This window comes from Lupinus angustifolius, chromosome LG18 (genome assembly GCF_001865875.1).
Source record: "Lupinus angustifolius cultivar Tanjil chromosome LG18, LupAngTanjil_v1.0, whole genome shotgun sequence".
Lineage (NCBI taxonomy): Eukaryota > Viridiplantae > Streptophyta > Magnoliopsida > Fabales > Fabaceae > Lupinus > Lupinus angustifolius.
Window position 1 is genome coordinate 15,807,006 of NC_032026.1, and position 12,797 is coordinate 15,819,802.

The 12,797-nt window shown below is 32.0% G+C and overlaps 1 protein-coding gene across 3 annotated transcripts; it reads left to right on the forward strand.

The window, feature by feature from the left end:
- On the forward strand, positions 4,693–9,360 carry LOC109332271 (NAC domain-containing protein 37-like). Of its 3 annotated transcripts, none has more exons than XM_019567199.1 (4): positions 4,693–4,753; positions 6,353–6,534; positions 6,853–7,124; positions 8,428–9,360. In XM_019567199.1, the coding sequence occupies exons 2-4, from the start codon at positions 6,369–6,371 to the stop codon at positions 9,004–9,006; spliced, it is 1,017 nt and encodes a 338-aa protein (XP_019422744.1). In that variant the 5' UTR covers positions 4,693–4,753; positions 6,353–6,368; the 3' UTR covers positions 9,007–9,360. The 3 variants fall into 3 exon arrangements, with proteins under 3 accessions (XP_019422744.1, XP_019422745.1, XP_019422743.1); XM_019567200.1 differs by lacking the exon at positions 4,693–4,753 and adding an exon at positions 5,537–5,968; XM_019567198.1 differs by lacking the exon at positions 4,693–4,753 and having other exon boundaries at positions 6,112–6,534.

Below are 12,797 nucleotides of genomic sequence, written 5' to 3' on the forward strand. Positions count from 1 at the left end.
GCCTAGACCCGATCAGACCCGACCCTATTCGGATTCGATCATCGAGTTGTGCTGAGTGAGTGGGTAGAGTCGGGTCTTGCTCACCCCTATCTTGGACTATGGACGTAGAGATAAAATTTAATTCAATGATCTCCACACCTTAAAAATAATTAATATACCTAGAAATTAAAAAAAATGAATGTCATTCCATATCATTTTACATCAAGTTCTCAAGTAAAAATGATAGTTTTTGAATGACTAATACTCGTAGTATACATATATCGGTATATGTACAGAGTACCAAAAATAAATCGATGTATCTAATACATATTCATAAATACCTTATATGTAGCATCAGTATCCACTACATACCCAATCCCAGTTTTGAAGTACTATATTTCAAAGAATATATAGAAAATGATGGAACGGCAAATGTTGGCTAGAAAATGAATTGTTTTGTTTAGAGAAAGGAAGATGTAATTTATGTATTAATGTCTCAAACTAATCACATTTTATTAAATAATATAAAAATAATAACTTTTATTTTTATGATTCGTCTTTTTAAATAAATGTCAACTTTTAATTGGAGACACAATTAAAACATAAAATGGAGACATATAATCTTCATTGCGACCAACATCTAGGATATTGATGAAATTAGATATATATAAGAATATTATTGGTGGGATCCTCAAAGAGGTCACTTAAGAGTTTAATGATACAATCTGCCGCATGGTTTGAGTCCCACGTTGACAAGACGGGGATCCTTTGTTCCACAAGGATCTTCTCCTCATATTCTTACCTAATGGAATAACATCAAATAATATAAAAAAATAAATTTATGTTTTTATTTTTTATTTTTCAATAAAGTGAGATATTTTAATTGGCTTGAAAGATGTGGACACTGATAATGAGATAAGATCTTCCTCCCATGTTGACCACCACCACCGTCCTACGTGGAGAACGCTTGTCCAATCAACTATAAGTTAAGCATCCCCATCTAATTATTCCCAAACACAAAACATAGTACAAGGTAATTAAGAACAAACTGATTTCACTATAGCTAACTAAATATTGATTCTACAAATTACATTGATTTTAGTTTTTTGCCAAACTTAATAGTAGTTCAAGTCTTCAAGATGTTGAATCTTCTTTAAGATAACATGGTGGAGACCACTTAGGATTAATAGATACTTCACTAACCAGTTCCGTATCTTTGTCTAACTAGTCAATTTATGATAACCCTTAGAAGGGACTTGTTAATTTGCAACAAACAAGAGCAGCAATTATAACTTATTAATTAAATTCTAGGCCATTAAGGATCAACTTTCCTCAACCTACACCAATTTAGGTTCAGATTCTCTCCGGTATTGAATAGAGATAATAATAAATGGCAGAAAAAATATTTAAAGGTCCAAAATTTTATATAATTTGAAGTACTAGAGATGAATTAAATTTGGTTTTGGGGAAGATATACTGAAATAGGCCATGATTGAAAAAATCTTGCTCTTTTTCTATTGGCCCAAATGGTCCATTCAAGTTGAAAATATCAGTAAAAGAAAAGAACTAAGGTTATAAAAACACTTGTAACACTTATGCATGATAGTTACTGAACCAATATCTATAGCACATAATGACATAGAAAAAATGTCATAGATTCCTTATTCTTAGGTGCATGATGTGTTAATTTTCTTCACCATTGCCGTGCCAAAGGCTCTTTAACTCCAAGCACTGACCTGGTTCCTAGTATCTGGTAATTAATTTTGTTTTTTTCATATGATAAATAAGTATTATATATATATATATAATATATATATATATATATATATATATATATATATATATATATATATATATATATATATATATATATATATATATATATATATATATATATATATATATATATTAAAAAGCAAATGAATATTATAGAATGTTAGGTAGAATTTGTATGAAATGAATAATATGTTAGTTGTTGTAAATTGAAGAAGACTAATGCTAAATCATGGAAAAAATTAGTTTATTTCAACTATTTATAATTAATTTCTTTGGAGGACCAAAGAAGGTGGGGTTCTTGTGTAATCAAAGACATGTGCTTAGAAGGAATGTTTTCATGTTATTTTTATTGTCTTTGCTTTGTTTATGTTCCACGTAAAGGTGAAAGACAAATTCACCAATCCGTGACTTACAAGTTGCTTCATCACACTGTTACGTTTTCATTCCTTTCCATAGTTGCTTCCCAAAAATACTTGTCGAGAAATGATTGGGAAACCACAATTGTGCCTTAAAAAAATGAAGTAAGGATACGGATACAAATCATCTGTCCCTAACCTATCCTCAAATCTTGTCTCAATCTAATCAAATTTAAGCCTATAATATAAAAATGTAATATTTTGTTTTAAAAAATTCATTTTGATTTGTGTCACTTTTTAATTGGTAAAGACATGAAATTGGTAGAGACTGTGAGACAGATGATTCTATCATGTTATGATACTTTATTAATAGAGATATAAGTATTTCAGAAAAACATTAAAAATACAACCTTTTATGACACATTAATCATTTTAATTATAATAAAATTACATTTTTATCATTAAAAATAAATAGATATGTATTTATCTCTTAATTAATGAAGAAGATCCATGGTGGAAAAAAATGAGTCCATTAAAGAAAAGGATTTCACATAGACATAATTAAGGCCACTTGATAACTACTATAAGCCAGTTTAAGTCATTTAATTAACAAATTAATTTGTTATTATGAGGCAGACAGGTTAGCTTATTGGACAACTATAGTTGCTTTGTCATAAAAAGAAAATGAGGATAATATGTGGAACTTTAAGAATTCAATCACAGCCGTTGATTATTTAATTGGCCACTTGTTTGTCTTTCTTTGAAAGAAAAAAAGCTACCAAACTCCTCTAAAATTAGAGAAGATTCACATTTAGATAAAGCATTGACATTCAATATCTTCTTAAAAGTTATTTTAGTTAGTTTCTTAGGACACTCAAGTATTCCACCATTTTATGAATAATGAATTATTTTTGGGGTAAATGTGAGCCTCCCTCCAAAATAAATGTCCTTATTATGAATCAAAACTTTAACCTTTTGAATTTCTATGAGAAATCAGTATAACTTGATTATTATATTAAATCAATATCTTGCTGGTAATTAAAGTTAGTTTAATTGTAAATTTTCAATGAAATCAGAAATCAATGATTATAAATCTTTATAGTTATGAGTTCAAATTATAAAAGATTTTTTATGGGATAGTATGTTGGAGGGGATGGTGAAGGGTGTTACATAAAACATTGGACATTATATTGAGTCTAAATTTGAGTGTTCCCATTTCATTTTAAAAGTTAGTTTATGATTAGGTGATTGAATTATGCATGGAAGCAAATAAGCAATGATATGTCTGTGTGAAATGACATAGCCAGAGGACAGGATTCTTCTCCTGTGTTAACGGGCGGTCACTTGGGACAAGGGGTTTCTCTCCTCTGTTGAGCCAACTTCGTTTGTTTCATAAAACTAAGCTCAAAATTGAGAATAATGATTAGGTCTATTCATGTTTGGTGATGAAAATTGGTGATGAACTTTGAAACTCTTTTTTTCAAAAAGCGTTTGGGTGGCTCATGGGAGCCTTAAGGAGATATTCTCTAGATTATTTAACCTAGCTAGGAATCAACATGCTCGAGTGCGAGATAGTGACTACTGGAATGATATGTTTGGTCTTGGGGATCTAGGAACTTGTTTGGTAGAGAGGAGTCTTTCCAAAGAAATTTGTATGATTTGATTCAATATCATTCCTCTAAGAGGGAGACTCTGGATACTTTGATATGGGGTTAGATGGCTCAGGTGTCTACGTGGTTAAATCCACATATATGGCTCAACTGAAACAACATCAATCACATGTAGGTAATGTTTTAAAAAATTGTTTGATTAATTGTGTGCCTTGAAATATACATTGTTTTGTCTCGAAGCTCCTTAGACGAAAGCTGCCAACCATGTCGAATCTATTAATCATATATTCATATCGTGTGAGTTTGTCTCAAGTGTGTGGAAATGTTTATACTTTTGGTTACAAATTTCCATCAATATTCCTTCTACAATTATAGAGTTCTTAAATCGTGGATACATGAGATTATACCTAACGAAGTTTCCTAAGAAATAATAATGGGGATTGATACATAAACCTACTAGAAACCACACACTCACCAAAAGAAAATTCCTTAAGAAAAGGTTACGAGGGAATGTAAATGAGAAGGGAATATGAGGAAAAGGTAATCGAAAAAGAAACAAAAAGAAAAGGAAAAGCCTAATGGGGGTATCGAAAGGGCACATACATGACTTGTTTTGATTGACTCTCATTTCCTACTTTGAAACAATCAGAATATTATTTTTTATCATTTTTTGTTTTTAAAAGAATTATGTTATCTTTGTGGCAATATATGATTAATCCGAGACAAAGAATGAAGCATTGTTCCGGACATCCATAGAAAGGTAGGCAATGACGTCACCTATGGGGGACAACCATGAAGCCATGCGCAATTCACAAAGGTCCTTACATAATTTATTTTCCACCCTCACTTCTAACAGAACCTTTTTCTTATCCTCTCTCACCATCCCTTATCATCATCATCATGCTGTTTTCTTCAAATTCCTCATACCTATAGCACCACCCTACTTCAATATTCATCAACCCAAAACCCTTTTGTTAATTATTTTTTATCTTCTTTCACTCTTCTCTTTCAACTACTAACGTAACTCATCAGGTGAGTTTATAACCTCTTTAACTATATATCATCTTTCACTCTTCTATTCTTATTCACTGAGACACGAGGGTTTATTTTATTTACTTGTTACAAATTTACGTTCATGCAAACCTTTTCTTCTACTTCTTTTTGCTGTTTTATGTTACCCAATTCACGTAGTAATAAACTATGAGGGTTTGTAGAAATTGCTGAGGTTGATGAAAACATGAGATATAAAAGAAAGAAGGCAGCACCTGCACCAGCATTTTTCTCAAAATCCGTCAAAGGAAGGAGTCAGATAGTGCCATGAAAATTCTCGACAAAGAGACAATAGAGTCAGAGTTTAAGTTTCAGTAATGAGACTCTCTTGGCTCATATTTCAACACTACACTACTCTACTCTGCTTCTTTTTTCTCCTCCATTTTCTTTTCTTTTTATTATCTCTTCCTACTACTCCAAACCTTGATCCAATACAACGGTTTATCTTTTTTTCTCTCAACCTTTTTCTTTTGAGAAACGCGTGCCCAATTTGTGATAACGTCACCACCTTCCATCTATACTCATTGTTAGTTTCAGCCTCACAGTTTTTCTTAAATGATGATCCATTAGTTTTTCTCAAGGTTTATATATAAGCACACCCTTCAGTACATGTGATTTAAAAATTAAAACCACTTTTCAACTTTTTTATCTTTACTACTAGATGGTTGATCAATAAGGTTAATCAAACATTTCCATTTCAGTCCATATCAAAACAAAAAATATATATTTCCAATTCAATACTATATCTGCCATAAGTTTTCAATTATCAAATTTGTTAGGTTTTTAACTAGTTATATATGCTTTATGCTTATATGTTTTGTCCATGTCATATATATGTTTGTTTATGAGCTTAAACTGATTAACCTATGTACCTAATTATTTGTTAATATACATAATTATGAATAATAATGTGGAATGTAGAATGTGGAACCCCGTTCTCCATGAATCATTCTTCCCACCTTATATTAACACTAGACAACATCATTAGCACGAGCCTCTACTTGTCCGTTTTCTTACCATACAAAGGTTAAGCTCCAACTCCTCATGGTATTTATCAAAACAGAACTCTCATGATTTGGTTCTCTCTCTCTCCAACTTCTCATTCTTCAACCAGAGATGAAAATCATTGTTTCTGAAATTATGGGGTTTTGTTTATAACACGCGCTTATATTCATTACCTCTTTCCTATTAAAATTTGTGAGTGTTTAAACGAGCTTATGATTATCTCTGAAACACTTGTCATCTTTTCACTAAAAGTTTTCATTATAATACTTTTCTTTTTCCCATGATTTGTTCTGTAGGGGTTTGCCTCCTTAATATTTTAATTTAATGGTAAATAACATACTTATACATAAATAGTGAAAGCTATATTATATAATTACATCTAATCTCATCTTATTAACGTGTCATTCTATCACCTCGTCATGTGTGATAAACATTATTCTAGTAACTTTTTCCTTCATGGGTTTTTCTTCCAAGCCGTATATATTATAGCTAGGATATGCATTGGTTATAATTTAAACATGATCAAGAAGGTGGTGAAGTGCTGTGGGTATTAATGGGGTGGTGAATTTGATGTAGCAGGCAGTGATTTTATATGATGGAGTCAATGGAGTCATGTGTCCCACCAGGGTTTCGGTTCCACCCAACAGATGAAGAACTTGTTGGTTATTATCTCAGGAAGAAAGTTGCATCTCAGAAGATTGACCTTGACGTTATTAGAGAGATTGATCTATATCATATTGAACCATGGGATCTCATAGGTATGCATACATATACACATATACTCTTACTTTTCTATACTGTTTGCATGCCACCTATAACTTTCTCATCCTCCTCCTTCTCTAAATCAAATATTAGGATTTTAATGCTAATTTTTTATCTAGCCATTAATTATTGTTTCTTTCCCCAAATGAAATATTGGTAACTAGATCCATATGAATGTGACCTGACTTAAGCATATGAGAAGAATCTGACCTCGAATATTAGTCCATCGGGTTAAAGACTTTTGATAGTTAAATACCATATTATGTTAATATCTTCTTTAACGAAAATGTGACTCATAATAGATGTTATGACAGAGAGATGTAGGATTGGATATGAAGAGCAGAATGAGTGGTATTTCTTCAGCCACAAAGATAAGAAGTATCCAACGGGAACAAGAACCAACAGAGCTACCATAGCAGGGTTTTGGAAAGCAACAGGAAGAGACAAGTCTGTGTATGATAAGACCAAATTGATAGGGATGAGGAAAACACTTGTTTTCTACAAAGGAAGAGCCCCTAATGGACAAAAAACAGATTGGATCATGCACGAATATAGGCTTGAATCTGATGAGAATGGACCTCCTCAGGTAATTAACCATCATATTATTTTTGCTATGGTATATAATTTTATTTTACTCACTTTGTCTATTGTTTGCTTACTCAAATTTTAGTGGCTCAGCTTGAATGCAACGTTCAAACTTTATTAGTGGTTTTGATTGCCTCTAGTTAATCGACTATCCTAAATAGTGTCTTGTTCCATGTTCCAAACCAATCAAAATGTGAGTTTTTGTTATTTTTTGTTTATAAAATTTTTCTTTTACTCATGTGGCAAAATATGATAAGGTTGGGATAGGGAATGAGACACAGTTAAAAAACGGGATCCTTATCGTCATTAATCATGCCATATTCCCCAACCTTATTCTCTTTCACGCACTCACAAAACCTACTATTCATAAGTTGGAGATTGAACAATGTTTCTTTGGTTTAAGTCTCTCTCTCTATAGTTAGTGCTTTATTGTGTGAATTAAATAAAAAGACCTTACTTAAGTTGATGCAGATCATGCATTTATTGGAGTCTCTAAACTCACTTTCTCTTTTTTGTAGACCACTAAACATCTGAATATGCAGCACGTACATGCTTTCTTGCAACATAACTTTCACTAAGTCAAAAGTCACTACTTTCAACAGCAAATAATTGAACTTGTTTCTTTCCCTTCCTTTTATACTACACACCTTTGTTGCCATTTTGATTGTCAAACGCAAAACATCCATATATGTCATTAATTATTTGACCACACTTACTACCTCTCACCGAACACAAAAAAGTGGAAATTTTGAAAAATAAAGGGAAAATATACATATAAAAGGAGTAACACTAACTTTTACTTTTCCCCCTCATAAAATTTAGTGTGTCTGGTCAACTCTTAGTCTCACTCTCAAAACCTAATGACCTATACCTCAAAGCCTCAAAGTCTCAAACTATATTTCTCAAAGCCATCCCCACTGTCTTTTGGTCAAAAAGACTAAAACTCAACCATAACTATTAACTATCAAAGTTCCATGTTGATTGAACATATTATAGCAAATTAAAGAACCATTATATTTATATATATAGAAATATTTGAAACTCTCCCCATAAATTATAGCTTTTGAGATAAAGTTTGGTTCGATTATTCTAACAAGTTGTTAAGAGTATCAAGAAAACGTGTCACACACAGAATGGTCAATTCATGCCTGCAAACTCCATGTCTAACCCTATAGAGGAGGTGTATTTTAAGTGTCAAAGCTAGCTTCTGGAGTGCAATTAGATTAATTATCATAACGATAATAACATAACAAAATAAAGTTTTCATCTCTACTTTCTAACTTAAATTATGTTTATACATGTAGGAGGAAGGATGGGTTGTATGCAGAGCATTCAAGAAAAGAGCCACCAATGGCCAAAGTAAGAAAATTGAAGGATGGTATTCAAGCTATGTCTACGATGAAGCGAGTGGAATCAGCTCTGCGTTGGATCCAATTGGTTTCATGTCAAGGAATCCTCAGAGCTTCATAGCTCAAAATTTATTGTGCAAACAAGAAACAGAAGCGGCAGAAAACATGAGCTGCATGCATCTTCATCATCATGCAGACCAATTTGTAGAGCTTCCTCAACTAGAAAGCCCTTCTTTTCCATTTTCAAAGAGGCCATGCACAGTGTCCCTCGAAGAATATGATGATCAAAACAAGACAAAGAAAGTAACTGCTGATTGGAGGGATCTTGATAAATTTGTGGCTTCTCAACTGAGCCAAGAAGATCACAGGAATGAAACGGATCATGGAGACCTATCAAGCTTTGAAAATCATACAAGCTCCGATATGGCATTGCTCCTTCTTCAGAATAGTAGGGTTGATGAAGAGAACAAGTTAAACCCGTTTTTAAATATAATATCAGACTGTGATATTGGGATATGCGTATTTGAAAAATGAAGCAATTAATATTCACAAGTTAAATGGTAATGTTTTTAATTTATGAATGATTGATGGATGGTGAGACATTATAATATATATATTTTTGTAAAAATATATATGTGTGTGTGGAAGAATTTAAATAACTGTAATATGCGCCCCTCTGCGTGCAAATTGATGATGCATGCGTCAAGAATATGGCACTAGAATCTAGAGTGCAGTTCTATATTTTAAGTTATCACAAGGTGCAGGTGGAAGAGTACTCTTGCCATAGAATGATCCACCACACTCTTCCTCTTGTTTTTCCAAATTCAATTCATGTATTCTTCAATTCCTGAGTATAAGAAACTTTACTTTGTGCTCTTCTCTCTTTAAGCATGTTGTAAAATTAGTGTTTACTTATGTTTTTTTTACAGGTCAGATGAATGGATGTGGTAGACTTTTGAAGTCCATATTCTTCCTACTTCATTACTATAAAGTCAAGTACTAAAACAAATAATATAATAATTTAATCTTTATATATATAATAGAATAATATTTTTATTATTAAAAAACAAAAGGAGAAATAGAACTCTCATAGGTTCCTTTGCAAATATACAAGGCTGCCCCATCATTAGTGTTTAACCCATCCCAAACAATAAATTGGGTTAGAATACCATTAGTTGGTGGCGTATTAAAAAAAGTGCATGATTTGATCTGACTGAAGAATGTAACATTTTGAAATATAGAAATCTAACTAAATATGTCACCTCAAAAAAATCATTTAAGATAAATAATCCAAGAATCAACTTCAACCTCCTACACCCTACCATCAACCACCCTTATAACTCCTATTTTTTGTTGATGGTAGGACTCGAACTCACAACTTATTGCACTTCATTCCTTACGATCATCATCTTCACCATCAGACCACCTTGTGATCAGTAATAAAACCAAAAATAGCGATTGACCATAGCTGAAAATGGGTGTCTTCCTAGGTAGAGACATCAATTCTAGGCATCCATCAAGTTAATCAACAATGTTTGGCCAAAATGACTTGCTCCTTCACCAAGTTATTAGGCTAGCTTAGGGTTAGTGAGGGACCATCCATTTATATAATATAATATATTATATAATTTATGGTTTTTATATGAACCACGCCTTTGTTGGCCAATGGTTATTCCTCGTGATTAACCATATTTCTCTAATCTTATTTACACTACGTATAAGGAGGTATTCACCTCTCTTTTTTAAATAAAAATTCTCTCAAAAGAAATTAAACGTATTTGTTTGGTTTGGAAACAATGGAGAATCTTTAAATTTAATGATCTTTATGGTCTCATGATCACTATCCCAAAGTACTCCAAGTTCTCATAAAACTATGGTTGATAACCAAAAGGGCCAAAAGGAGGGAGAGAAAAGCACCCAAATGAATATGGGAAAAAAGGTAGGATTGAAGTCAATAACTGAAGATGGAAAGTAGTAGCATTCAATTGCATATTCGATACTATAAACTATAAAGTATAAATAGAGTGAGGTGATGAATGTATTAGATGGATCATAGTGATTGGTGAGCATGGAAAGTTTTGGTGGGTCCGTAAGTTGTCTAGCATGCTTAATTGTGAGCCATTGCTCCTCTTTAGCATGCTTTCGGTTAAATGAAGATCACATGTCCCACTTTTAACGTCTCATTTGTGCATCAAATTAATTAAAAATTGACACATAATTAAAAATATATATAAAATAATATTATATGAATGAATGTAATTGGTCTAATACATGGAGACATGAAATTTTTGTAACATTTCATCCTTGTGTTACTATTCACAAACCTCTTACTCTCATGCAATTTTTTTTCTTTTTTCATCTTCTTTTTACATGTCTAACATGTGAAGTTTATTTTCTTTACTATTAATTTTAAAGCAATGATATATATATATATATATATATCTTCACAACATGTAAAGATTCTTTTCTTTACTATTAATTTTAAAGCAATGATATAGCATTATACAAAAGTAATTGATAAATTTTCTTACACCATAATAAAGTGGCCTGTATTACAATGTATATTTTAAAATTATATTTTATGATACATGTTATTTTTTATTACAAAGAATGATTAATTAATTATTTTGAAGGATATTGTATCATTTTCTTAATTTCACCATAGACCTTTTAAGTTATAGCTTTGGTTGCAGTTGTTGAACTTTTTTGGTACATTAGAAAGCTAAAAAAACAACAAAACAGAAACCTAGCTCATAGGATTGAGATCTTGTATAAGATAAAAAAGGACAAGTAGAATGTGTTATATCCCAACTTTTCAGAGTAATGTGTCAAGAGTATATAACATTTATATAAAAAATTTAAACTTTTGGGTTAAGATGTGGTGTTGTTGGATCAACTATTATGACATATTTTTTCCCTAAGTTAATTGATGCAAAACTCTGATGTTTATGGCTTCTGCCCAGTAAGTAATAGAAGAGCTATAAGATTGGATGAGAATATGTTCAACATAATGATTATGCCTTAGATATTTCTCATCTTATGACATAGTTTTTAGATTGAGTTATACCTAATTACTATAATTTCAATATTTATTCATAAAAGTAGAAGGGTACTTCAACCTACATACAACACACCCTGATAATCTTATTTCATGCTTCAGATGTTCAATCATAGGTGTGAGTGATGTTAAGATAGTCTCCTATTGGGTTGGTGGAACATAATTAAACAATGCTATGTTTTTGTTTAATTAACCAACTTACAATCTTCAATGATACCTAGAGATAACTAGTGTGAACCTTAAATCATATATGATCAGATTTTTATGAAGTCATTTGATTAATTAGTAGTACTTTTTGTTGTTAAGCTAGCGTGCAAGTGATTCTTTGATTGGAAAGACACAGATAGTTAGTTTTCTTGTAACAATATTCCCTGATCAAGATAAAGATGTTTCACCTTTATTCATAAGATTTTCATAGTAGCTTCCACAACCTACTAGGTGGACCAATTGGTCCAATTATTATCAATCTCAATCAACTTATTCCATTAATTTGAGAGCCTCATTTAATATTTGTCTCATGCTGCCGAAGCAAAAGGAATGAAGAAATTGTGTTTGTGTGTCTTATATTTATACCCTATCCCCACCTTAAGTTACCCAGATTAGAGACATATATTCATTTTCTCTTCTTTTAATTCACTCCAAACAGATTCATATATTATTGATCTCAGCTAACTAGGTGGACCAGATGGTCCAATTAGTATCCCAACGGACCACCCTCATATGAGTTCAATATACATTTGTCGCATTATAATTGTTCTAAAATGTCCTTGAACTAGAAAACTAAGAGTATGTTAGTTGTTAGTATGTTAGTATTTTGTTGTAGGTGAGCTCCGCCCTCAACCTCCTACACTATCAGGCCACCTTATGACTCCCGTATTTGGCAAAGGTTCTATGAATGGTTTGGAGTCATGAGTCACACCACATATCTCCTTAGAACTAGAACACATGATATTCTGTATACATCATTGAAGCGTTGCATTTGATAGTACTCTAAAAAGGAAAAGAGCCCGCGGATTGAGGTGACCTCACACCTCCACAAAAACCTTCTCTTTCACTCAGTTTGTGACTGAGTCTCGACCAACCACGTTCTATACAATGTGTTAAGTGAAAACAAAGTTGAAAAACGAAACCAATGACTTAAAGAACACACAAGTTGTTATGACTAGTATACTTTTAAGGAAAAAGTGTAACTGTGTTATAAACACAAGGTGTCTCGATCTTGGTCGGAAAGCGTTTTGTTATTGTGTGGGCCATTACTGTTCACGTT